The sequence below is a fragment of the Phodopus roborovskii genome, unplaced genomic scaffold (genome assembly GCF_943737965.1).
Source record: "Phodopus roborovskii unplaced genomic scaffold, PHOROB, whole genome shotgun sequence".
In the NCBI taxonomy this organism is placed as follows: Eukaryota; Metazoa; Chordata; class Mammalia; order Rodentia; family Cricetidae; genus Phodopus; species Phodopus roborovskii.
Genome location: NW_026126407.1, coordinates 8,264,277 through 8,291,587, shown reverse-complemented (window position 1 = coordinate 8,291,587; position 27,311 = coordinate 8,264,277). Strand labels below are relative to the sequence as shown.

The following is a 27,311-nucleotide window of genomic DNA, read 5'->3' as shown; positions in this document are numbered from 1 at the left end:
ACTTCAGTCATAATTTCATTCTTAGTGTCATAACTAGAAAATATTTATTTTATTATTCATTTTATTACTGTGTATAACTTGTAAAAAGTGTCTTGTTAGAACTTTTCTACTTTAACTATTCTGTCTCACTTGTTCCCCTTTTCCCTTTCCATCTCTGGAAGTTCCTTTCCTTAAGAAATAACAGGTTTTTGTTTGGCTTGGTTTTGCTTTGGTGTTTTACACTTATTTATTAGGGAAGTTGCTTGTGCAGATCAGATGACAACGTTCAGGATTTAGTTCTGTCCTTCCATCACATGGGTTGTGGGAATAAATTAAACTCATCATACTTAGCAGCTGGCACATTTAACTACTGAACCATTTTTTTTTGGCCCCCAAGAAAACAAGTCTGAGCATGTTCATTCTACTAGTGAACTAGATAGCCACTAATAAAGTTTTTAAAAGTGGGTGTTACTATACCAAACTGAATAAACTGATGTAATATGATGGTATAGAAAAAGAACAGATGCTTGGGTAGTTTTGATTTTTCTCTGGTAAAATACATTTTCATTTTTATTATATTTCTTTTATTGATTGTTTGGAATTTCTTACTTCATGCACCCCAATCCTACTGCTCTCGGTCCCTCCGTATCCACCCCCTCAATCTTGTAGTGTCCACCTCAAAGGAAAGCTAAAACGAATAAAAATAAGATTAAAAATAAACAAACTCCACTCCTCCTCCATCTTTTGCACCTCTCCACCATTCCTTCATTCATCTTAGTGACATTGGGAGCTGCTGTGTATCATGCAGTAGACACTGTTTCCAAACAACTCTACTTGTAAATGTCCTTTGTGTAATGAGTTGTTGGTCTAGTCTAATGCCTCTGGCTTCTGGTACACCATCAATACTGAAGCCCACCAAAATCCCTCTCTGATATCCTGTTGTTGCCCCAAGTCATGGAGATCCTGAAACTATGGTTCTATAGTATCAGCCCCTTCATACACTCCAGCAGGTTATAGGTGGGATAGATGTCGGGGGTGTGCCAACTCCAAGACCTGGATGTGTGTCTGCATGGCAGCTGAGTTTGTCAGACCAGGCTACCGGCTAGAACCACTATTCTCAGGTGAGCCAGCTCTTCCAGGCCTATGGTGAGGGTTGAGATGAGCTTTCCCAAGTGTGGGAACTAGTTCTTCTATTAGGGGATGGCAGCAGCTTTCCTGTGCCAGGGTCATCAGGATCTGTTATCCCATGGCCAGAGAGGTTCAGGGCCATCTCTCCTGTGGTTGAAGGGGTCACTATGGGCCAGTGATGCATAGGGCCAGCTCAGCAGGACCCTGTACTTCAACACATGGCTCAGCACATGATTTGCATGGGCCCCTGTGGCAACCTGAGCAATGGAACCCAGCTGCTATAGGACCACAGACCCAGACACAATCAGCAGCAGCAACTTGGGGCCAGATGTCACCATGGCCTTGGGTAGTAGTGCAGGCATCTCAGATCCTAATGATCCCCTGGTTCCAACCTGACCCCATGTAGTAACTCACACCCTGGGCAGTGAAGGGGCCCCAATGGCAACAGGAGCCATAGACCTACTTCAACATAGGCTCTGGCTGTGGCAAGCCCATGGACCCAGAAATGGCCTCCAGCCACAGCTTGGGACAGACATCAATAAGGCCCCAGGTGTCAGCACAGGCCACCCTGATCCACATGGTCCTGATGGCATTTTTGTTGATGATGGGAGATGTCATTCTGTAAATATGTTTCTCATACTGGTTAATGAATAAAGCACTGTTGGCCAATAGGAAAGGAAGATAGGAAGGACTAGGAGACAAAGAGAAAAGAGGAAGGAGTTGGGAGGAGTCAACATGGAGAGACTGGGGAGACCAGATGCCGGCCCCACTCCCCGGTAAGATGAGACCACATGGAAATACTTAGATTAATAGAAATGGGTTAATACTTAAGACAGAGCTAGCCAATAAGAAACTAGTACCTGACAAATAGCATTATATCAAATACAGAGTCTTGATGTGTTAATTGGGGCTGGCGCCATGGTGGGTTGAGGCCAGTGGGGAGCGGGGGTAACTACTCCTAACAGATGGTAACCAAAGCCTCAGACACAGATGAAGATGCTGGCTGCAGTTTGACCATGGACTCAGACATGGCCTTAGCAGCATTTCAGGCCAAGATGACACCATTGCCACTGGTGGCAGTGCAGGCCACTGAGGCTGGCAGGGTCCCAACAGCAACATGTCCCTCAGACTCCAACATGATCACAGGTGCAGCCCAGAGTCCAGGAGTTTTTATGGCCTTTAGTGACAATGTGGGCCATGGACATCAACACAGACCCAAGTTGTGGTAGAATCATAGACCAAGACATGGTCCTTGGTAGCATCCCAGGCTTGGATGCCACCATTGCCTCAGGTAGCTAAACAGACCACTCAAATTGGCATTGTCCCAGCTGCAAGGTGGCTGTTGGACAAAAACATGACCCCCAGGTGGTAGCCCAGATCACAGGCATTCGCCTGTCCTTAAATGGTACCAGGAACCATGGATATCAACACAGATCATGGCTGCAGCAGGTCCACAGACCCAGACATGGCCCAGGGTGCAGCTCAGACCTGGGTGCCACCATGGCACTGTGCTGTGCAGTGTACTCAGATCTGCATGGCTATGGTGGCCTCATGGCATTTGGACAGAAGCAAATTGGGCTGAGTGGGTGTTTACATGTCTATCTTCAACCATTTAGTATTAATGACTCTGGGTGGGCCAATGGCTTCTTCCTGCCAACCCAGAGCAAACTTCTCTGTGTGAGCATGTGCCAACCTGTGTAATTTAATTAGAAAGAAATTCACCAGCATCAAATATTTATTTTTCTTTTAAATAGAAAGAAAAATGGTGCTAATTTGAAGGTTATGGGGACTTTAGGAGGTGGGACTTAGCTGGCAGAAGTAGCTCACTATGGGTGTGTCTTAGCGTTTCTGTTACTGAGACCAAACACCATGACCAAAAAAGCAAGTTGGGGAGAAAAGGCTTTATTTGGCTTATACTTCCACATTGCTGTTCATTGTTGAAGGACTTCAAGACAGGAATTCAAACAGGGTAGGATCCCAGACGCAGGAGCTGATGCAGAGGCCATGGAGGAATGCTGCTCACTAGCTTGCTCCTCATAATTTGTTCTCTATGCTTTCTTACAGAACCCAGGACTACCAGCCCAGGCATGGCATCACCCACTATGGGCTGGGCCCTCTCCCACTGATGGCTAAACTGAGAAAATGCCTTACAGCTGGATCCTGTGGAGCCATTTCCTCAATTGAGGCCCCTTCCTCTCTGATGATTCTAGCTTGTATCAAATTGGCAGACAAAACCAGGCAGCACAGGGTGCATCTCTGAAAGAACTGGCCCACTTCTTGTTCCAGTCAGTTTCTCTGCTCCTCTTCCACACCAGTGAACTACCCCATGTACTCCTGGCCAAAGATGGAGCTACTCCTATCACTATGCCTTCCGAAGCTATGTGCCAAAATAAACTTTTGCTTCCACAATTGTACCTATCGGGTGTTTTTTCATGGCAGTGAGGAAAGTAACTAACAGACTCTGGTCCAGACTTCTCTCTCCACCATCCTTGAACTCTGGAAAGCTGATCCATGTGGACTCAATAGGCTGCCATACCCTCTGACTTCTGTTTTGGCATAGTCAATGAAGAGTTGCAGGAGAGCTTAAGAGAAGGGAAGAAAGCAAAGTGAAACCACCCTCTAGTTCCAAGTTGCTTCATGTCTAACTAAATTAGCCTCTCTTGCCAGGGAACTGGCATGGCACAGCTGTCCGTCTCATGTCATCTCTTCCTTTCTCCTGTCCTAGCTGCAAGCCCAGTATGTCCTAAGCCTTCCTGTTGCTAGCCTCAGAGTTCTTCCTTTATGATCTCCCTGTGTTTCCCTGCATTCTAAGTTGTAAAAAAAAATTGATTCATTGGTTTTGTATTGACTGTTTAGTGATTTTTTTTTAGACAAAATTTTACTAAGTGTCTTAGGCTAGCCCTAAATTCTCAGTTTAGCCTACACTGGCCTTAAACTCAAGGTCTTCTTGTCTAGACTTGCAATGCTGAGGACAAAGTTATATGCTAACACTTCAAACTTTCTCACTTCTTACAAGTCTTTAGCCACTGTACTTTTCTTTAATGTTATAATTAATAAAATCCCATTAGAATCATTAAAGCACATAATAATTATTTTAAAGATAATAAATATTACTGTCATTTCAGTGAGATTTTATGGAGTCTGGTGAGCCTTAGAAATATATTAAATGTGATGGAAGCACAAAAACACATCCACAGGTTTGGGTCTTTAAAGATTTATTGGGTTAGGTAATTAAAGCCAGGTCTCATTATCTCTAACCATAACTAGTACTAACCATGAAACTAGTACTTTCATCCACTTATTTCAAGTCCATTAAGAGTTATTGATGCACTTTGTATATCAAAGATTGTGAAGAAACTGCCATATGTTGTCACAGGTCTTGCCCACACATGTTTATAAGCCAAACAGAGTGATCAAATATAATAGATAAAATATGCATGCAAACAATGATAAAGAATTAGCTACCATAACCGCATCCTATGACACAGAATAGATAGTATCAGCCTAATTTTGTACATATTGAAGTCAATACTTACATTCCTAATTCTACTCTTCTGATTAGTAGACTGATGAGAACTGTACCCAGTGCTACACTCTGCCCAAAGGAGCAGGAATGCATTGAAATTTGGTGCATCCATAAGTTGCTTCCTCAAGCCATGAGAAAGCTGCTGAAGAAAGGGATTTCAAGCTGGAAAGATGACAGGCAGCTCCTTGCAGCTGTGATATTGGAGCTGGATTTCCTAGTAATTCTGAAGGGGGATCACAGTTTATGCACTGTGTGGTCTCACATGGAGGATGAGGAGGAGCTGCAGTGGAAGAGTTTCCTCAGGGCAGCCTTCATGTCCTGGTTCCTCAGGCTGTAGATGAAAGGGTTGAGCATTGGGGTCACTGCTGTGTACATCACAGTTATCAATGCATGCTTCAGGCTGTAACTGTTCAGGGGCCGGAAATACATGCCCATGACTGTCCCATAATACAAAGACACCACTGTCAGGTGAGAGCCACAGGTGGACAAGGCTTTGAGGAATCCCTTGGTGGATGGAACCCGTAAGACTGTGGAAAAGACCCTGACATAGGAGATGATGATGCACAGCAGCGGCACAGAGAAAACCCCCACTCCGAGGTACATCATCTTCACATTAAAGCGGATGTCAGAGCAGGACAGCTGGAGCAAAGGAGTAATGTCACAGTAGAAGTTAGCCACATCCTTGTTTCCGCAGAAGGACAAGCTAGCTGTGAGTATGGTGTGGGGTAGTGCATTGGCATTTCCAATCACCCAGGACCCAGCAACCAGCAGGATACAAGGCCTTGGACTCATAATTGTTGCATAGTGAAGTGGGCGGCTGATGGCCACAGCTCGGTCATATGCCATTGCAGCTAGTATATAGCTGTCTGTGTTTGCCAAGGCTATCATGAAATACATCTGTGCCAGACATCCCCCAAAGGAAATGGCTTTGCTACCCAGGAGGTGGTTGGCCAACATCTTGGGGATAGTTACGGAGGAGAAGAAGATGTCAACAAGGGAGAGGTTGGCAAGGAAAAAGTACATGGGATTATGAAGGCGAGTGTCAGAGTGAATGGCTAGGATGATGAGCATGTTTCCAATCACTGTGATGGGATAAATGAACAGGAAGAGGATGAAGAAGAAATCTTCCTGCTCCTGCTGCCTGGTAACTCCCAGAAGGTTGAAATCTGTAGAAAAAGATTTGTTCTCCTCTCTCATGGCTCCTTCAAGATGAAATTGGAGAGGAACCCAGAACCATTAGCATAAATACTATCTACATGTTAGCACTACCCATATCCAGCTATATATGTCTCACACACACACACACACACACACACATGTATGTATGTATGTATGTATGTATGTATGTATGTATGTATGTATAATCTGAGTCCAGGAAATTCAAAACCATGTAATTTGGAGAAATCCCTGTTGTTCAATTATACAGATGTTCATTTATCTATAAAAACTAATCATGTTTAAGAAATTAGGACTCGGAAGACCTCAGAAGCCTGCCATCCTCTGCGCTTGCCGCGTACTTGTCTAATTTAGAGCTCCTTGGTTGTCGGCGCATTCATTTCTGTCCTTTCCACCATGGCACAACTCCAGGCACATTTCTACACCGAGAACAAGAAATATTCAATATATGATGTCCCTTCCTCAATCCCTGCTGCCTCTGAAGTTGCTGACCTTAGTAACATCATCAATAAATTGCCGGGCACAAAAAATGAGCTCCACAAACATGTCGAGTTCGATTTCCTTATCAAGGGCCAGTTTCTTCGAATGCCCTTGGTCAAACACATGGAACTGGAAGACATTTCATCGGAAGAGGTTGTGGAACTAGAATATGTGGGAAAATGCACCACACCCCAGCCAGAGCAGTGCATGTTCCAAGATGACTGGATAAGCTCAATTGAAGGGGCAGAATAATGGATCCTGTCTGGTTCTTATAATAAGACTTCTCGGATCTGGTCCTTAGAAGGAAAGTCAATAATGACAATTGTGGGACATACAGATGTTGTAAAAGATGTGGCTTGGGTGAAAAAAGACAGTTTGTCCTGCTTACTACTGAGTGCCTCAGTGGATCAGACTATTCACTTATGGGAATGGAATGTGAAGAAAAACAAAGTAAAAGCCCTACATTGCTGCAGAGGTCATGCTGGGAGTGTGGATTCTATAGCAGTCAATAGCTCAGGAACTAAATTTTGCAGTGGCTCCTGGGATAAGATGCTAAAGATCTGGTCTATAGTCCCTACAGATGAAGAAGATGAAATGGAAGAATCTACAAATCAGCCAAGAAAGAAACAGAAAACAGAGCAATTGGGACTAACAAGGACTCCCTTGGTGACACTCTCTGGCCACACAGAAGCAATTTCCTCAGTACTTTGGTCAGATGCCGAAGAAATCTGCAGTGCATCTTGGGATCACACAATTAGAGTGTGGGATGCTGAGTCTGGTGGTCTTAAGTCAACTTTGACAGGAAACAAAGTGTTTAATTGTATTTCCTATTCTCCCCTCTGTAAACGTTTGGCATCTGGGCGCAGATAGGCATATTAGACTGTGGGATCCCTGAACTAAAGATGGTTCTTTGGTGTCACTGTCCCTCACCTCACATACAGGCTGGGTTACATCAGTGAAGTGGTCTCCTACCCATGAACAGCAGCTGATTTCAGGCTCTTTAGATAACATTGTCAAGCTGTGGGATACAAGAAGTGCTAAGGCCCCTCTCTATGATCTGGCTGCTCATGAAGATAAAGTTCTAACTGTGGCCTGGACAGACACAGGGCTACTTCTGAGTGAAGGAGCAGACAACAAATTGTGTTCCTACAGATATTCACCTACAACTTCCCATGTAGGGGCTTGAAAATGAATGATTGATCAAAGACTTTCTTGTTGGGTTGTTTTTTATTTAGTGTCTTATTGTTGTGTCATAAACAATGTGAATGAAATTGTAGAGGGCTGGGATGTAGCTCAGTTGGGAGGGGCTTGCCTAAAATGTGAAAAGCCCTGAGTACTCTCTCTAACACTTTGAAAGAAACTCAGTGTGATTCTATATTCCTGTAACCCTAGGACCTGAGAGGTTAGCAGTAAAGAGAATCAGATGTTCAAGGTCATCCCCTCTGTATAATGAATTCATAGACAGCCAGGATTACATGTCCTGGCTCAAAAAGAAAGATGTTAGTGGCTAATTCACCACTACCATTGTCAATGCAGAGACAGGGAGCAGCCCTTTAATATGTATATAACGGTTCATCTTTTATAATAGCTGCATTTTACTATCACTTGTCTTTCCTGTTTATAAAATATAGTAAATATGTGGCCTGAATTCTCTCTCTAACCTATGTAGATTCCAAAAACTTGATTGAATTTTAAGGCATACTTTAAAAAAAATACTGGTTTGAAATTAAAATTTTGCCTTTGAAGTGTTATAAAAGAATATATTACAAAAAAAAAGAAATTAGGACTCTGTGATCAGAAGTGTTCATTTTCCCTACCAACACCAACACAGCACCATCTAAGATTGATTATTTCATAGTTAAAGTTCACATTGCATGATCTAGATTCATATTTTGCCTCAGAGGAAAACCTGCCTCATAAACATGGGACAAATATGAATTATTTCTTGTTTATTCAACATATAGGACATAGTCTTCCAGAGCCTTACAGTTTAAGAGAAAGGTTGGAATCCCACTCATCTCACTAATCATCATAAAGACGGCCTTTTGGAAGACTCAATCATGTACTCCAACCCAAATGTCCCCTTGGAAAAGCTAACCTAGAATTTATCTTTGACATTGACCAAACACGGGGTGATCTCATACCCCAGTGCATAGCGTGAATGCAATTCAATGGGAAGATTGTAAGTCATAAGGATCACTAAATTCAAGTCCTACCAATAAAAGTTCAGTGAATGTTCCTCCCAGCCATCCCATTCACAAAGTAAACTTTCTGTCTGCTTCATACATTTCCCTTTAGCAGCTTCTCAATTACACACAACTTAGAACTTTCCCTCTAGTCTTCTCTATTTGTTCTTAGTTATTTCTTTGCTACCACCACTGCTCCATAAACTCTCCAATCTATTTCTGTTGTTTTAACTTATAACTTATAAACTTTAATTTTCTTATAATTATAAACTTTAGTGGACTAGACTATCATATTTTTCTATTGGAAATGTTGTAATATTTCTTCAACCAATTTATCAGTCTCCTCCAATTTCCCTTATCTTGCTCTTAGGCATTAATTATGACAGAGACTACTAGCTTCTTGGTCATATCCATGTTATTCTCTTCTTTATCAATAACTTCAACTACAGTCTCCTTTGCAGTGAGATGCAGTCATGTGCCTGAGTTCCAGCCAATCCAATTATGTGTTCTAGTTGGGAATTGCCTCCACACTCCAGTACTAACAGTTTGGAAATGTTGAAGATAATGAATAGGATGATACGATCACATAATAAGATGAGCTTGCATCACTAACTGCTTCATACAAGAGGGATCTTCAACATATGCACACACACACACACACACACACACACACACACACACACACACACGAAACACTTGTGTTCTTACATAAAGGAAAATAGTTTGTTATTCTTTAAAAGTCATTTAACAGTTTGTGATCAATTTGCTAATGTCCTCTTAGATATCTTACTTAGTCTGCTAATTTTTCTAAAGTACTTCTATTCTAAAGTTAAATAATGATTATTCTCTAGCCTTTTAATATAGTGACTGTAGTCTTAGCTAGAGCAATAAGACAAGATCAAAGGCATAAAAATATGAAAGGAAGAAATCAAAGTATCCTCATTTGTAGATTATATGACTCTATAAATAAGAGACCCTAAAGAGTCTACCAGAAAGCTCCTGTAGCTGATGAACTTTAAATAAAGTAACAGAATACAAAATTAACTTTATAAAATCAGTATACTTCCTGTATACCAGTGACAAATATACTAAGGAAGACATCTGGGGTGAATCCCATTCAAAGTAGATTCAAACAAAATAAAATACTTTGGAATAAACATAGTTGAAGAAGAGAAATACAACTATTAAGAACTTTTGAAAACACTAAAGAAATAAATGAAAGAGATACTAAAAGATGGAAAGACCTCCCATGTCATGGATCAGAAAATTTAATGTTTTGAAAATGACCATCCTACCTAAAGCAGTCTGAAAATTCAGTAGATTGACAATCAAACATGCACCTCCATTCTTCACATAAATAAAAAATTAATTCAAAAATCCATATGAAAACACAAAAGACCCTCATTATAAAGGAATCATTGGCAGTAACTTATTTCAACTTGTATCACTGAACCATAGAAATAAAAACAATACAATACCGTCACAAAATCAGATACATAAATGAATGGAACAGAATTGAGTACTGAGATATAAATTCATGCAACTACAACCACTTAACTTTTTGCAAAGAAATCAGTTTATACACATTGGAGAAAAAAGACTTCCAATAAACAGTGCTAGCAAAAACTGAATTTCCTTGTGTAAAAGAACCAAATCAGATCCTTCACATAGCGACACTTCCAGTAGCTCCTAGAAAGCCTTGACATGTGGACAATTACAAGATGTGACTGCTACATGAGAAACTTAGAAATCACCTGCCCATGGAGAATGAATAAGTAAATTGTGCCTTCTCTTTAATAAATTTTAATATAAAATAATATATTGGTGTGCAGCAAAGTATAAGGCCTGGCTGGGCAGGGAGGTACTTCCAATGAAAGTGGAGTAGGAGTGAGAGGCAGAAGAATAAGATTTGGGACAGGAACAAAGAAAGTTCCAAGTGTATCTATAATATCTACTTTAAAAGATTAGAACAGGCTTTACATTGTAGCAGCATTTCTGTAATCCTAGATCTCAAAATTCTGAGGCAGGAAGATTGAGTGTTTGAGGCCAATCTGGCTACCCAGAAATACCTTGTTTGAAAAACAAATCAAACATAAAAACTGGATCAAATATGAAATAATATTCAAGCTACTAAACCCACATGGTTCTTTGATGTGGTACTCTCTAGATGTTCTGGCATTTTAACACCAGCTTTGTAATAACAAATTAGGTTTCAAATAAAGTTATTACCTGTTGGTGATGAGTTAGTTCAGAGTGTGGCCATGAAGCTGGTGGCTCAAGATGATATTCCATGGAAGCTAGGAAACAGAGACAGGATTCTCTGCTGAGAGGTAGAAAGTGAATGGTTTGCATTCATAGTTTCAGAGGAGTCCAGGATCCTGAATCATGTCAAGTGAGACACGATCAATGTGAGAAAGACTTGGGTGGAAGGAATGAGGGAAGCTGGATGATCTTTGTCTTGTGTCATTTAATTATCTACTGTTCTTCACCCAGGTTAATAATTTCCTGTAAACCTCATCTTCAAGTCATAATTCATATGATTTGGTGATTTACCGTCATGGTGATTTATAGCTCTGTTGTATCTCAGGTTATACCATCAAGTTGTGCCACCTTCACATCTGCCTTCCAGACCCTGGGTTGATTATGTCCTCTTCCCCAAATATGCCACCCCCAGACACTTTCTTCTTCCAGCACTGCCAAAGGGTATCAGTGAAACCACACAGACTTGGGATTGGTACTCTTGAGGCCAGATCCCAAGTAGCCTGTCACACTCTTCATCAAGCATCACTATTACCAATGGAAGTCTATCCACACCTCTGCCACTCCCACAGCCCAGCATGATACACACATGAGCACTGGACCCAAATACTGGACTTATTGATTGTCTTATCCCATAAAGGACAATTTCTTAATATGTTTTTGATGTACACCATTCCCATTCTTATCCTTTCGCTCCCAAGGGGGGAAATATTTATGTATCAAGCCTAATTTCATTCTTATTTTCTTTGTTTTCTTGGCTATTTCACTCAATCGGCTTCTTTGACTGCTCCATAGTATTATATCTGTATGTCTTACCTACTGACTAACAAGCACACTGTAGCCTCTACATTCTTCGGTGGTCCTTCCTTGGTCTTGTACCCCATTCCATCAAACATTCTTTTCCCTTACTGGTGTTCTCCTTTTCTTAACTAGGATTGTTTGCAAAGGTGGCTCTTTATACAACTAAAAATATACTTCTAACATGCAGGTGTGATTATATACATGACAGAGTTCTTTTTTTCCCCACTAGCTCACTCTAGCCATTAACTCATAGATGAAGTTCAATTTTCTTAATGTGGAGAAAGCCTCGAGGAAAGACATTCAGAAAGTAGAAGGTTAACATTAGCCAATCAAGGCAAGGGTACAGATGAGGCTAAGGACTAAGGAAACAGCATGGAAAAGAAATCCATGAATTTGTCTTGTGGAGGGTTTTAAACCAATGCACAAACTTTATTCAGTAATTTGCTATTTATAAGTATTAGCACACTGGCTATAGTTCCCACTAACCTAAATAAAGGAGATATTTAGTCCTTTATTTAATGTAAATATAAGTATTTGATCATATACACTAAGTGACTAATGAATATCGCAACATTTTGATGGATAGTTCACTACAAAAACTGTGTGATCATAAAAAAATACAGTTGAAGAATATGAAGAAAAATTACAACCCAAAAGGTTGGTATAATCAATGATTTTAAAAGTACAGAAATAAGTAGTGAATGGTTTATGAGCATAAGGCCTAAGGCATGGAGGTCCATGATGCCAGGTGTTAGAGTTCTGTCAAAGAGGATGAGAAGATGACTTCTGTAGATACCCAGGCAACAAGAAAAATGAGCCTTGTGCTGTTGAGGATAACAGAGGAACATGCATTAACAAAAACAGTCCTGAGTCTCACACTCAGTCTCACACACAGTTCACCACTAACATCTACACCCATGCAGAGTGTTCGGGCTTTGACATGTTCTACAGTACTGAGGACAATTTTGAAAGGATAGGTGAGACAAATTGTCTACCTTTCTCATGTGGGTAAAAAGACAAGACCAAAGAAACATGCTTCAAGCGTCTTCATATTTCAGTAGTAGTCCCAATCCTTGAGGCATTGACCACTGCCAGGACCCAAATAGTTGGAGCAGACACATCTTTGTAGTTCCCCTCTTAAGACCCTGCATTTGTGCAGCTGGACTGCACATTTCCATGACACACAACAAACATGCAACACAGTTCAGGAGGTAGAAATTCCTTAGACTGGGCTAACCAAACTACAACTGCCCTTCCCAGCCCCAGGGAAGGACAAAGCCCCAGGAAACATGTGATCAGAGCATGAATTCTCAGTCTGCCTTCTGTCTATTGGATCTTCAGAACTTGGGTTTTACAGTCAGGCTGAGATTTGTATCCATCTAAGTTCTATGTATGACCTTTGATGATGTGTTTCACCTAGCATATGATGTGATTAAAAAAAAGACATGATCATTCTATTTACCTTGTGGGAATTTTATGGGGATCCAGGAAGAACACGGTCATGGCAAGCTGCTGCTATGTTTGGCTAGATCAAGCTGTTATAAGTACTCCCTCTCCAATGTCCTCAGGCCTACCTGAAGACAATAGACATTGTCTTAAGACATCCTGGACTAATGGCCTTTACTCTTTCTCCACAAGTAGAACTTTGCAGCTAGCACTAGCACCTGGTTCCAGGCATGCTCAAAGCAGCATCCTAGTGCTCTATTTAGATGGGAAAGATGAGAATGAGATGGTTGAAAAGAATGAGCTCCCAGTTTCTGAATCATAAGTAGAAGGAACAGATGCTGTCCTGGATGGAAACTGAGGAGGAGCCAAATGGATCTCAGCAATAAGATTGGGGATTTGCCAGCAGGTTATAAAGTCTCCTGAACCATCACTCTCTCAGGTCTTCATTCAAATCCAAGCCACTGTAATTGTTGGGCCTCATGGAAACTTCTCTGCATGTGCCCTTAAGGGACACAGCACCTCTCAAGAGGGATTTGGAGTTTTCTGGAGAGAATATCTCAGGGCTGACCTACTCCATTCTCTCTTTTGGGATTTCCCCTATCTCTGCTGTTCAGACTCTATTAGGGGCCACCACTTTGGAGTTGCAAGGACCCTGGTATAATTGAGATCTGATATTCTTGCAAGCCTTTATGTAGGTCTTTCCACTCTTTGGTGTCTCAAAGAATCACAGTTCATCGTCACACTAGAATTTGATCAGAGAGGCATTAGAGTGCAGCTGTCCTTTCTTTAGTGTGGCATGCTGACGGCAGATCTCCAGATTCTCTAGATTCCGAGGGATGGAAAGAGTCTGCAGACACCTAGCCCACTTTATGCATCTGTCACCTTCACAGGAGCCCTAATAATGATTGTTGTCCTGTGGCAGAGAGGTCTCTGCCTTCTTTTGAAAGTGGTAGTAAATGCTGTGATCCTAGGCTGGCTCACCAATTGCTGACTTTGACACATATTGATTATAGCTTCCTTTGGCCAATATTTGCTTACTTATATATCATTGAAATGGAAACAGTAATAAGCATAAACACATACTCATGAAGTTAAAATAATTGAATGCATCGTACGTGATTCTTAGAATAGTATGTACTTTTAAATTATAAGCATTCATTCTTAAAATAATGCATGGCACATAGTTCACACTTAGGATGTATTAACTTATTTTATCACTTTTATTTTAATCAGAAGTGATTAAAGGCCTTGTACTTGCTGTAGAAGTGCTGTAACATTGAGCCAAAATGCCAGATCCCTTATTATTTCATTATTTATATATAAACCTATATAAAATTTGCCATGTATTCTACTGTTTTTCTAATAGTAATGTGACAGATCTCTGCATCCTATATCAAACTGCATATATAATCAATTCTGAAACATTTTGAATGTTTTGAATCTATATATCCTATAGATACATAAGAGATCACAACATACTAGTGGCTCTGCTATTAGTTGTTATATATCTAGATTGTGGTCCCCTGTCTGGTCCATAGACTATAAGCCAACGATAGCATTGTATCTCATGACCAATGTTTCCTTCTTGCTAAACACATTTAGGGGTGTTGGAATCCTTCTCAGGGTCTTTCCTGTGTTTTATCCCCTGGGTAACAATGAAAGGGAAGGGGTTATTTTATGGCATAGAAGAAAATGATGCTTTAATTTTATAATACTTATCAGTGTTTTCTGTGGACACAGAACTCTGGTTTTATTAGCTCATGCACAGAATCTTGACCATCTTCTCCTCCAAAAACAGAAAATATATATATATATATTCTTGGAAGTTTTCATTCAGGTTTGGAAGACTAAATGTAATTGTCTCTAGGAAAACCCATTTCAGCTATTTTCCTTGTCAAATGCTTTTTAGAAACAGAAATGGTTTATGGAATGTGTCTACAGAAAAATGAAGTGGCAATAATGTGTTAAGTACCTAGACGTGAAACAGAAAGGCAATTGAAGAAAGAGAGATGAAAACATTTTGGAATTATTGCTTCATTGTTGCAGAGACATTAATAATGACAATGTAGGTGTCAAGATGAAACTGAGTATCTCCTTCGCAGCTATTGGCTGTCGGAAACTCTTTGAAGTGAACAATGAAGGCAAGTTTAGTACATTCTCTAAGAATCACATGGCCATAGAAGCAGCTGTTGATGCTCTGAGTGAAGTGTAGAAGGGTTATGTGGTCTGAATCACTGGTGGGAATGATGATGTTTTCCCATTAAATAAGGCATTTTGACTCATGACAGAGTGCTCCTGCCATTGAGTAAGGAGCATTCTCTTTATAGAAAAGGAAACCTGGAGAGCAGAAACACAAGTCTGTTCAAAGATGAATTGTGGATGCCAATCTGTGTTCTCAACACAGTTATTGTAAAATTTAAAAAATGGGGGAAGGATATTCCTGGAATGACACATACTACTGTGCCTTGTCTGTTCAGACCTAAAAGAGCTAGCGAATCATAGGGCTTTTTATCCTCTCCAAAGAAGATTATGCCCACCAATATCTTGTAAGAATGTCCTTAAACAAAGCAGGTTAGGAAGTCCAGGGCCATAGCTCCCAAGATTCGGCATCTTGTTACTCCACATGTCCTGCAATATAAATGCCACATATTGCTCCGAAAAAAAAAAAAAAAAAAAAAACAAATTATACAAAACAAAAAAAAAAAAAAAAAAAAAAAAAAAACCAAGGAGGAGGCCTCAGAGTATGCTACACTTTTGGCCAAGAGAATGAAGGAAGCCAAGGAAAAACACCAGGAACGGGCAAGAGACATGGGCTTTCGTCTCTGAGAGCTTCCTCTTGCGAGTCAGAGTCTGGTCACTTGAGCATCTGAGAGTGACAAAGAACTGAACAGACCTTGGGAAAAGTGAAGTCAGTCTAGAAACAGCAAGCCGAATTTACCAAACATAGAAATGACTTAAAGAAGCAATTTAATCAGAATTTACACTTCACAAAACATATGAGCACACAGATAGAATTCAAAAGTGTTTCTGAGAGGAAATGCGAAGTAGCAATGCCAAAGAGAACAGGCAGCTTTCACGGAGCAGTAGCTCCACAGAAAGGGACCTAATGGAAAAGCATAGTTGCAGTGGAGAGTGAAATACCATTACAGAGATTGAAAGCCTGAGGTGGTGGTTAAACACCTTACTACTCTCCTGTGTTACTGGGCTCCGGACAAGGGTCCCTGCTTTGAGGAATTCTCGAGGACCAGGCTTGGCCATCTGCCGTGTGTTCCTTCAGAGCCATCCTACTTAGTTTTCTTTAGAATGTTTTTAATTCGCATATAGTAATCTCCTGGTAATGAATCTCAGTTTCTTTATTGTTTAGTAGTATTTTTGATACTGGGTCTCACCGTGTACCCCTAACTGTTTTAGAAATGGTATGTCCACATGTGTATACAACATTCTTTTGTCATAGTCACCTATATTACCTTCTTGCCCTCCATTCCACTCCCACTCTTCCCCCTCCTCTTCCTGACTAGGCCCCCTTCCCCTTCCTTATTTCCGTTTGGAGACTGTGTAAGCATCATTGGAGTTACTTAAAGACAAGGACTGGCTCATTACAGGGTCATGGGCAACTCATCGGTGGTTACACCACTGGAAAAAAGTTTTCCTCCATCCCCTAGTGATAATTAGCTGATGATATATCCTCAGGAAAGGATAGGGCTTTGAGAGTTCCCTTCCCCTCTGTGCCAGAGTGATGATGATCTCAGTGTTGTGCAGATACTCCTAGAGTGGCCATGAACACAGCAGTCTGCAACACTCCTCGCCTTCTTGCGACACCTACACTCCCTTTTGTGATGTCATTATGATGGAAATACCCCATTTGAGACTGAATTCCACAGCCACTTATGCTTAGTACTTCGATCAGTAGTAAATCTCTGCATTTTTACTGCTCACTGCAAATAAAGAAGCTTCTCTGGCCAAAGATGGCAGCAACACTAATGTATGAGCACCAACTTGATTAGGTGAAGGCAATTAGGCATGGAGATCATGTCCATTGAGCAAAATATCAATAGCAGCTTCCCTGCTATGGCTTGTGAACTCCACAGACATGGGGTTTGACTGAGTCTACAGTAGCAGATATGAATTGTATCTGGTGGAATGGACCTCAAATCCATTCATAAAGTTGTTGTTGGTTACACTCCCAACAGACTTGCCACTAGTACACCAGTGGGTACATCTTGCTAGATAGTTACTGCTATCTAGAGACTGCTGGTGACAGTTCTCCAGCAGAAAGAAGGTTTGATTCCCTGTGAGGGTCAGGTAGGAGGAATCAAGCCTCCACATCACCTGCATCTGTACTTCTGCATCCGGTGACCAGAAATGAGCACTTTGCCTTTTAAGTTAAGATCTCTCACTGGCCTGTAACTTATCAAGTAGACTAGGCTGGCTGGCCCACAATGTGTGGGCACTTGTATTTTTAAAAATGTAGATTTGGGGGAATGAACTCAGGACTTCCTGCTTGCATTACCAATACTTTATTGATTGAGCTATCTTTCCATCCAGGAAAATCATATGCCATTTCTCATGTCATATGAAGAAGATTTAAGTTAATGGTTTGTTCTTGATTTATCAATGGGTCAATGAAGGCAAAGATGATGTTATAGGAACAAAACTGGTCACCTTGGACTATGACAGCAGTTAACAGATAAAGCATGTATTGCCTCACCATGCAGAACCAGAGCTTAGCAAATGATGAGCAGGACCACACCTTGACCAGGATTGCTAAATTACATAATCTCTTGTTTCCCTACCCCAGTTCTTGCTCTTCTTAAAATTAAAATTCCACATCAGTACCTCTGAAATGAACTTTGGGTCACTGGGTCACCTTATTTGTCTTTCATCCTACACACTGATAAATTTTTCCATAACCCATATTTCTTGTTTATTTGTTTTGAGACAGGGTCTTCTACTGTCCTGGAACAACGTATGCAGACTAAGCTAGCCTCAAACTCACAGAGATCTGCCTGCCTCTCCTGCTCAAGTGCTTGGAATAAAAGTATGTGCTACCTCACCTAGCACATTAGTCATGTCTTTAACTGGTATCTGGATGACTAATCCTGGCTTCTTGGGACTATAGACTGGGCTTCTGCCATTAAACTCTACAGTTAGAAATGAAACTTTTAAAATGGAAAGATGGGATCAGGCTGTTTGGAAGCTTGTTATAACAGGGTTAAGCTCTTTCTTGAAGGACTGGATCAAGAGTAACACCAAGCTCAGTGACCAGATTATTCTAAGAGTCATCAGAGGTCCCTCATGATAAAGTGCAGGAGGAGGCAGAGTGCTGGGGTGTCTGGTGGCTGTGGCACTTATTAGCCGTGAAGACAACAATGATCTCAGTATTAGCAGGTTCTTCTTGATGTCCTGGGAATTAATACAGGGAAATGACACACTGAGAACTATCAGTGTTGAAGTGACCAACTAGGCGCACACAGGGGAAACCAGTAATCCTCAGGACACATGGAAGGTTGATCATTCCTCTGTAGAGACAAATGAACTGAACATCTAGGCTGGATCTCATTGTGAGGTCAAGTTTGCAGCACATTTCAGTGCTTAGTCATCGTAGTGTAGTGATTAGAGAAGGGAACTGCACAGGACATGGGACTCTGTGGTAAGGAATGGGACACCTGGGCACTGGAGTGTAGCACTGAGAAATTTCTAGTCTTTAAGTTGCCTCTGTTTCTCTGCAGCTTCTTTGCTGTCTTTAGGCCCATGCTCACTACTAGAGAGAATCAGTCTGTTTTGAAGAAAATTCTGCAGTCAATTGCTCACAGGTGTGGTGGTTCACCTGTGACATCCCCAATCACCACACCAATCCCCACCTGATTCTGCCTCTGGTTCATTGAGATGAAGACACGAGGCTGCTTTGGGGAGAGAGTCCATCCTTTCCACAGCAAGACATACATAGGAGTGGTTTCTTCCAGTGTGTTGTTACATCATTATTGTTGTTGTGGAACAAAGCCCGAAATCTCCTATATCAGCATCTTGTATCAGTTTATCCATACATCTGGCCAGGAATAAATGTAAGCCACTTTTTTGTCCTTTGCAATACATCACATAGGAAGACACATGATTTGTCCAAATGTAATAATGTAATTCTAATCATTTGGAAAGAGTGACATATAAAGAAAGATTTATTGGTAGATGCTACTTTTCTATTATAATGAATAGACAATTTGTAAAAAACATAATTGCTATGGTATTTCACCAATATTGCATTTTCAAATTTCAAATTTACTAGTAGAATTCTATCCTAAGGATCAATGTTCTGTCTTGTTTTTCTTTCCCTTTCCTGCCCTCACCTTCCCCTGTCTTCATTCATCCACATATTTTTCTTCATTATATTTACTTAGTTATGACACATTAGTATCATTATTTTGTTGTTCTATTATCCAAGACATAGGAGATAAGAACCTTTAAAAATGGCCTCTTTGGAGAGAGAGACAGAGACAGAGAGAGAGAACATAAAAGAGGGAGCCAATATTGGTTTGAAGATAAAGTTGAACACAAAGAAAGGTCGAGGGAACTACAAGACTGCTCCCAACTAACAATCTCAGCTCCCGTGGAAAGGCTATCATAAATGCCCTTCCCGGAGAGTGAGATCAACAACTAACTTCTCCATGGAGTCCTCAACTAATGCCTGTTGAAAACAGGAGCAAACACCCATGCATAAACACTGAGTCGAACTAGAACCCAGAAGCAGATGGAGAGGACAAGACCATGCGGTAGAAGTACATAGAGACAGCTTACCTGAACAAGGAGGAGCTAAGGGCCACTAGACTGATAGCTGGGAAGCCAACAGGGGACTGACTCGGACCCCCCCTGAATATGGGTCTCAGCCAGAAGGTCTGAGCAGTCTAAGAGACCTCAGACAGTGGAGCCAGGATGTATCCCTGGTGCACAAAAGGACTTTGCAAACATATCCCCCATGGAGGGATAACTGCCTTATTCTAGAGATAGGAGAGAGGCCCTAGTCCCTACTTCATAGGACCTGTCAGATCTACATGACCCCAACTGGATGGCATTCCCCTACATATGGTATTGTGGTGGGGGGTTGGGAGGGGAGGGTGTTTAGAGTGCATGTGAGAGGGCAGAGAGGGCAAAAGGGAGGGAAGGAGGGAGGGAGGGCTGGAGGGGAGGGGAGGGAGAAGGAACTGGGATCGACATGTAAAATAATAAATTAAAAAAAAAAAAAAAAAAAAAAAAAAAACGCTTTGACTCCAAAATTTAAGTTGAAGAACAAGTTACTGGGGAAAAGTATTTCTATTTTTGTTTCCACAGAAAATGAAAAGATGTGGATTCCTTCCAGACTAATGTGGTTTGATCACGCCAGACCGCCTGAAACAGAGTACAAGCTGATCCTACATTCCAAATGGCTGGACGAGGCGGCCCTGCAGACTGCAGCTAGGATATCTGAATCTTCTTCGAATCCCCCAAGACAGCGCCCCTTACCAGCAGGAAGTAGTTTGGAAAGAGCGACGCCCAAATTCCCAAATGTTGTGTATAAATGTTTGTTTTCATTTAATTGGACTTTGTTATATAAAATTAAATAAAAATAAATAAATAAATAAATAAATAAGAAAAAAAATGGCCTCTTTGTCTCTTGGCAAGTTTCCACCAATCTTGGGGTCTTACTCTGTGACCTCTTTACAAAACCAAGCTATTACTGGAGTGACCTTCTTACAAAGGCTCAGGAAAAATCCACACTGAAGGAAGAATGATTTCATGTGTACATATATGTCCATAAATATACATTTTTACATATACACATCATATTTATTATCTCAAGAAACACACAGAAAGAAACAATTTTAACAGAAGCTTGTGCTTTATTTAAGGGGTTGTGTAAAACAGCACAGGCCAAAGGATATTTTATTTATAGTTGCATGGGATAGCTTTCTCTAGTTCAGTCCAAGAACCAGAGAGTTAATCAATTTTCTTGGAATGAGTCCAATGCTACTGGACCACATCGTTCCCCTTTTCACGAAATTGCCCCTAAGGGAATGTGTGGGTCCTGATGCAATTGCTAAGATTCAGCTTCCCACAAGAGATGGAGTCTTGCCCTGGCTCTTCTGGGAAATAAATGCGTAAGATGGGTAAGCTTCCTGATAGCTCAGGGCTGGAACTCTTCATGTAATATTATTGGGTCCTGATGTTGAGGAACAGAGCTCAATCTGCTTGGGGTGTGCATGGCTTCCTCGGCCACCAAAGAAGGCTTCAGGATGTGATCTTGTTAGACTCCACTTGAAAGGGAAACAGCCTCAGAGTCTCAGGGAACTTTTCATGCTACATTGTTCAACACAGAAGATTGAAGAAGAGCCACAAGGTCATTGTGATGGTGGCTTAAACAGACATAGGCAGTATGGTAAGCTCAAAGCCTGGTGGGGACACCATCCTTAAAGGTTCCCTGTTCACCACCACAGAAGTAGAATGCCAGGTTCTGGGGAAAATGTAAATAGGGTTTGCTTCCCATCTCCATAGAGCAAGTAGAGGAGGATAGACATTGTCACCAAACAGTGGAAAACAGTGCTTGGTGAGTGCAGTGCTTGGGAGGAAAGATGGAATACATTTCAAATCTTTCCAAGCAAAGGCAGGATTCCCATGGAAGTCAGTGCAGCCAACACTTTAGTGGACAGGTCCAGAAAACAGGCTGCAGGGAAAGCAGGTGGAGGAGCCCTGAAGGCTGGTGTGACCAGTGAAGGGTTTGAGGACCAGGAACATGGAGAAAGGTAGAGACATTCCAGTGGGCAGAGGGCAGGCAGGAGAAAGAAACCTTTCTCTTCACACAGAGAAAATCCTGAGTGCATCTTTCAGAGTTGCTATGTCATACTCTCACCCTAGAGCATATATTCAGAAAGGAGGGGGCAAAGGGCTATTGCTGTACCTGGGGAGTTTCTTCCTCTCAGAAGAATCCTATAAACTAGCATCTGCATCAAGGCAAGCCTATACTTGGTCCATTGTACACAACTGTGGACAGAAGAGAGGCTGAAATCTCTGGCCAGTGGACAGTCCCTCCTGTAAACCTTCCTCATGAAGTCAGGGGGACTGGCCTTTTTTGTTAATTTTTACTGTGATGTACCCCAGTTTCAGAGTGCAGATGGAGGAGCATAGCAGTGTATGTCCAATGCTCATGCTTTCTGGACTCATACACATGATACATATCTCTTTGCTCCTGATATTAGCTCAGGTACTGCAAAATCACAGTGGTAGAGAAAGGGGCAGGTGTTGGCTTGGAATGACCAATTTTAGTGACAAATTATTGCATTAAAATAGAAGCAACAAAATTTAATTTCTGACTAGCCAGTTCTTTCCAGAAGGGCTTTAGGGTCTTGGGAACTGATAGGAATTTAATGAAGGAATGGAATAGAGGTTGGTATAGGAGATTCCTATATACAAGGAAGGTAGCAGCAATGTCCAGACAGGATGTCCAGGTTTGGGTTGGCAAAACAATCTTTCTGGCTAAGGAATTGAAAACTGTTGCGTTTGACTAACAGAACACACAGCAGGGATGGGACTGTTTATGGAAAAGATATGTTTCAGGTCCCTAGGAGACCACCTGGACAGAGTTAGTTCAGAAAGACAACTGAGGAGCCACAGGGCAGGGACTGTTAGACCACCAAGGAGAGAAAGACCCTGTCACTGAACAATAGCAGCCACAGAGGAAGTGATTTTGGTTCAAACATGGGCTCTGAAAGGCCATTGGTCTGTCTAAAGCATACCACACCACAGCATGCCATTTGGAATAAAAAAGAGGGAAGAGATCACACCCAGGAGCCGCTGTGTGACACTGAGGTGACTCACAGACCTTACCCTCCTTGTTCAGCACAGGATTGCAGTAGGTCAAGGCCTCTGACAGGATTTAAGATGGAGGAGTTTGGGGCTCAGGGTAGATAAAGGGACCCACTATATTCAGGTCTGATGTTCTCTTTTTCCTTCTCCTTAAGTCTCAGCTGGAGGAACTGGAGGGGGCACATGGCTCAAGCTTCCAGAAAGTTCCCCTTCCTTGTTTAGGGTGGTCATTTTTTGCTCCTGAACTCTCAGGTCTGGCACAGCCAGGCTTTCAGTGTAGTCTGTTCTGTCCCAGTGTCCTCTCAGATCCCAGACACCCTGATGTCTCTCTTAGCTGTTCAGATACTCACTTATCCTTTGCCATCTCTGCCCTTCTCTGTTACTGCTGGCAGTGAGTGTGCATTCCTTTTTATACAGATGAGGTGCATTAGCATCCTATGTTCCAGGGGCATGCTGTATGTCTCTCAACCACAGCATGTTACAAGCATGTATTGCGTTTTCAGTCTGGATGAGTACACAGTTGTGAACAAGAAACAGAAATTTAATCAAGACAATAGAAAGCAACATGATAGTAAACCTAGCTGAATATGGACAGCAATGCTAATATGGGTACGTGTGTGTGTGTGTGTGTGTGTGTATGTGTGTGTGTGTGTGTGTGTGTGCGTGTGTGTGTGCTTGTGTGCAAACATGTAAACCTAGGAGCCTTCAACCCAGACAAAAAACTAATACAAGAAACTAAGGAATGCTGAGAGCAGGAGAAATAGTCTTCTTCAGGGAAGAGCTCCCCTTTTGGTTACCTAATACCAAGTGGTCAGCCCTGAAAACATAATTACAAGACATTATACACACTAAGCAGGCTGTATTTATGAATTTTAGAATATAAATTATATATGCACAGGTGTATGTACATATATGTTATATAATATATTAATGTAACAACAGAAAAATTAATTAAGAGTCCATGGATGTACTGGAAGTTTTGGAGGTAAGGGGGAAATAAAGAAAATATATTATAATCTTTAAAGAAAGCAAATACATAATATATTATAAAGAAATAATAAATTTTTAGACAGGCATCAGAAAGAAACAACCTTACCATGCAGAGGGTGTCATGAATTATCCTGGGAATGGTATAATGGAGAGGACCTTGGGTAGAGTTCGATCATTATTTTTTAAAGTTAGACTTAAGATTAAAGTCTAGTAATTAAATTACAATAGTATTATAATCATATTTTGATTTGAGTTTACCAAGATGGAAGAGTCAACTTGATATGGTCCAAGGAAAGATCCCAATTTTGGAGTTTGGGGAAAGTTTCACTGTGTGCATTAGCCAAGATCTCTGAGCACCAGGTTCCTCAGAAACAAATGGAGATAAACAGTCAAACAAGGCAAATCAGATGAAGAAATCCAGACAATATCTCAGAAGATTCTTCAGAGACACTTGCTAATGTTAATAGAGTTTGATGATGGAATACATTTGACACTAAAAAAAAAAAAACTCAAGGATGTATCAATATATGTCTTCTTAATCTTTAAAACTGCATGTAAAATCAGAAAAGTGGTTATATTTAAAAGGGAGGACCATTCTGTCTTAGTAGAAGTTGCTTTCCAGCACTTTACTTACTTTCCTCTTCAGGGTTTCTATGATTATTGGATTGGACCTTGCGATTTTAGTTTTTGTAACTGTAGCTCATTTTCTCATTTTTTTTTTTACTTTGAAATCTGAATTTGGGAAACATATCTTAAGTTTTCAATTCACAAAATAGGTACTACTTCTGGAACACCTATGTAATGATGCCTATATCCTTTGTAGGTTATAATAAATCATATTTTCATGTTAAATGTTAAAACAAAAAAATAGCTACTTAGTATTGCATCTCTAAAAAAATCAGTCTGTATCTAAGAAGAAGCTTCTTCTGTATGTCCTCAAAGAATTTTCAATGCCAATTCAGTTAGTACAATTTTATTCTGTTTACCTCTGGCCATTTTCAAATTTCTCTAGATATCCTGCAAACTTTTCCTTTTGAGCCATTTGTTCAAATGGAGCCCAGTCCAGATCCTTGCACTGCACATGGCAATTAGGATTCCCACTGCAGATGTCAGTCTTTAGCAGCTCATTTTGCACAGCCAGGACTGACTGGCGAGGGCACCACGCCATCCCTGCCCTGCATCAACATCACCTGGAGCTTGTTGGAAGTGAGAGTCCTCAGGATGCAGCTCAAGCTCTGATGCAGAACAGCACCAACTTGCATGCACTGGTGACATCTGCACTCTAGAGTCGGGCAGCACTGCTGTCTCACCATGGATCCCATCACCAACTGGTAGGCATTTGGGTTGTTTTCAGCTTTCACTTGTTGTCTACAATGAATAATGTGAAGAATTATGTATAAGATTTTAGATTTCTTGGTGTAACTAGGCTACACATCCCTATGATGAGCCTTTTGAGGAATGTCAAATTGTTTTCCATAGTGGTCTCATTGTACCACATTCCACAAATGGGGTCATAGGGCCTCAGCATTTTGTCATCCCTGATATAGTTGATGTTACCGGATTGATTGACCTGATGACATAGAGAGTGGGAAGTGGCATCTCATTGCGCTTGTTTCCCTCACTCTTCTTTTTGTTTGCTGTTTGGAGCAATTCTGTTCTGTAGTTGTCCATAGAAAATATTTTCTATATAAAATCATTGGTACAGGCAGCTGTGCCTTCTAGGAAACAATTACATAGACTCAGTGAAAAATACATCTCATCATATGGTTTCAATGCATTGCTTAGGAAAGTATATGCTGGAAATGCTTCAAATATTTCATAGTTAGCTATTTTCTTCTTATCAAGTTATAACTGTAGCTTATATATTCTAGATAAAATTTTAAACATTACTCCCTAAATGGAGCACATTGACTGAATCCAAATGATCTAAGATCCATATCTTGAGACTAACACAAGTTCTCTGGCCATGAACCAGGTGCAGGGTTGACATTCAGTGACTATAGAACATTGAAAGTGGGTGAAAAAAAAAATCTTGGATTCTTCAAGCATAGTAAAGTAGAACATACCTTCACCAGATGAAATGTAGAAAAGCATCCAAGAATATTTCAATGGTCACCATTTGCATCCTGCAAAACTTTCTAGACTAGCATCTTGGGCAGGCTGCATTAAGTGTTCTGTGCATGTACCAGATGGTTACTATGCAAACACTGTGTTTCTTCTCTAGAGCACAGAGAAGGGTGTGCTCCATAATCATCTAGAGGGAAACATCTCAGAAAGCAACCACAGGACATTCCTCCTTGGCCTCTGCACTCATGGTAAGAGGAAACCAGACCAGCACCTTTGAATTCCTCCTCTGGGGACTCTCAGAGCAGCCACAGCAGCAGCACATCCTCTTCCTCCTCTTCCTGTGGATGTATGTGGTCACCGTGGTTGGGAATCTGCTCATTGTCCTGGCCATTGGTACTGATGTACGACTCCACACCCCCATGTACTTCTTCCTCGCCAGTCTGTCCTGTGCTGACATCCTTTTCACCTCCACCACGGTACCCAAGGCCCTGGTGAACATCTACTCCCAGAGCAGGACCATCTCCTATTCAGGATGCCTGGCCCAGCTCTACTTCTTCTTAACTTTTGGAGACATGGATATCTTCCTACTGGCCACAATGGCCTATGACCGATTTGTGGCCATTTGTCACCCTCTCCACTACCAGATGATCATGAGCTTCAGGCGCTGCTCACTCTTGGTAACAGCCTGCTGGACCCTTACAAATCTTGTTGCCATGACACACACCTTCCTCATATTCAGGCTCTCCTTCTGCTCCAAGAAGGTCATTCCAGACTTCTTCTGTGACCTGGGACCCCTGATGAAGATTGCTTGCTCTGAAACCCGGATCAATGAGCTTGTGCTTCTCTTCTTGGGAGGTGCAGTTATATTAATCCCCTTTTTACTCATCCTTGTATCTTATATTCACATTGTGTCAGCTATCCTCAGGGTCCCTTCTGCCCAAGGGAGGCGCAAGGCCTTTTCCACATGTGGGTCCCACCTTGCTGTGGTGGCCCTGTTCTTTGGAACAGTGATAAGAGCCTATCTGTGTCCCTCCTCCTCTTCCTCCAACTCAGTGGTAGAGGACACTGCAGCTGCTGTCATGTATACAGTGGTGACTCCCCTACTGAATCCCTTCATTTACAGCCTACGGAACAAAGACATGAAGGGAGCTCTGGTAAGAATTCTCAGGGGCAAAGTCTCCTTGTCCTGGAGACAGTGACTTCTACAGAGATACTGAAGATGTCCTCAATTCCTTCTCCTAATTACCTTCCAGAAATTTCTACCTCAAGTGTTTATGAATCCTACACATGTTTCCTCACAGCCCTGCTCACTGACTCCTCACCTCAAGTTTCTAAGATTTGAGGAAAATGAATTCTCTTTGATTTGTTATGAATTGTTTCTTTGTTTATTTATTTTATAATTCATTCACCAGAATGATTATTTAGTCAATGACAAACACAAGAAA

The 27,311-nt window shown here is 41.3% G+C and overlaps 2 protein-coding genes and 1 pseudogene across 2 annotated transcripts; 2 read left to right on the top strand and 1 right to left on the bottom strand.

Annotated features, from left to right (window-relative positions):
* Positions 1-4,891: 4,891 nt before the first annotated feature.
* On the bottom strand, positions 4,892-5,830 carry LOC127219711 (olfactory receptor 1A1-like). Its single transcript, XM_051181482.1, has one exon. The coding sequence runs from the start codon at positions 5,828-5,830 to the stop codon at positions 4,892-4,894; it is 939 nt and encodes a 312-aa protein (XP_051037439.1).
* Positions 5,831-6,205: 375 nt separating this feature from the next.
* Positions 6,206-7,497, top strand: LOC127218935 (ribosome biogenesis protein WDR12-like; annotated as a pseudogene).
* Positions 7,498-26,111: 18,614 nt separating this feature from the next.
* LOC127219710 (olfactory receptor 1P1-like) lies at positions 26,112-27,065 on the top strand. The gene has a single exon (XM_051181480.1). It carries the CDS (start codon positions 26,112-26,114, stop codon positions 27,063-27,065), a length of 954 nt encoding a protein of 317 aa, XP_051037437.1.
* Positions 27,066-27,311: the final 246 nt, after the last annotated feature.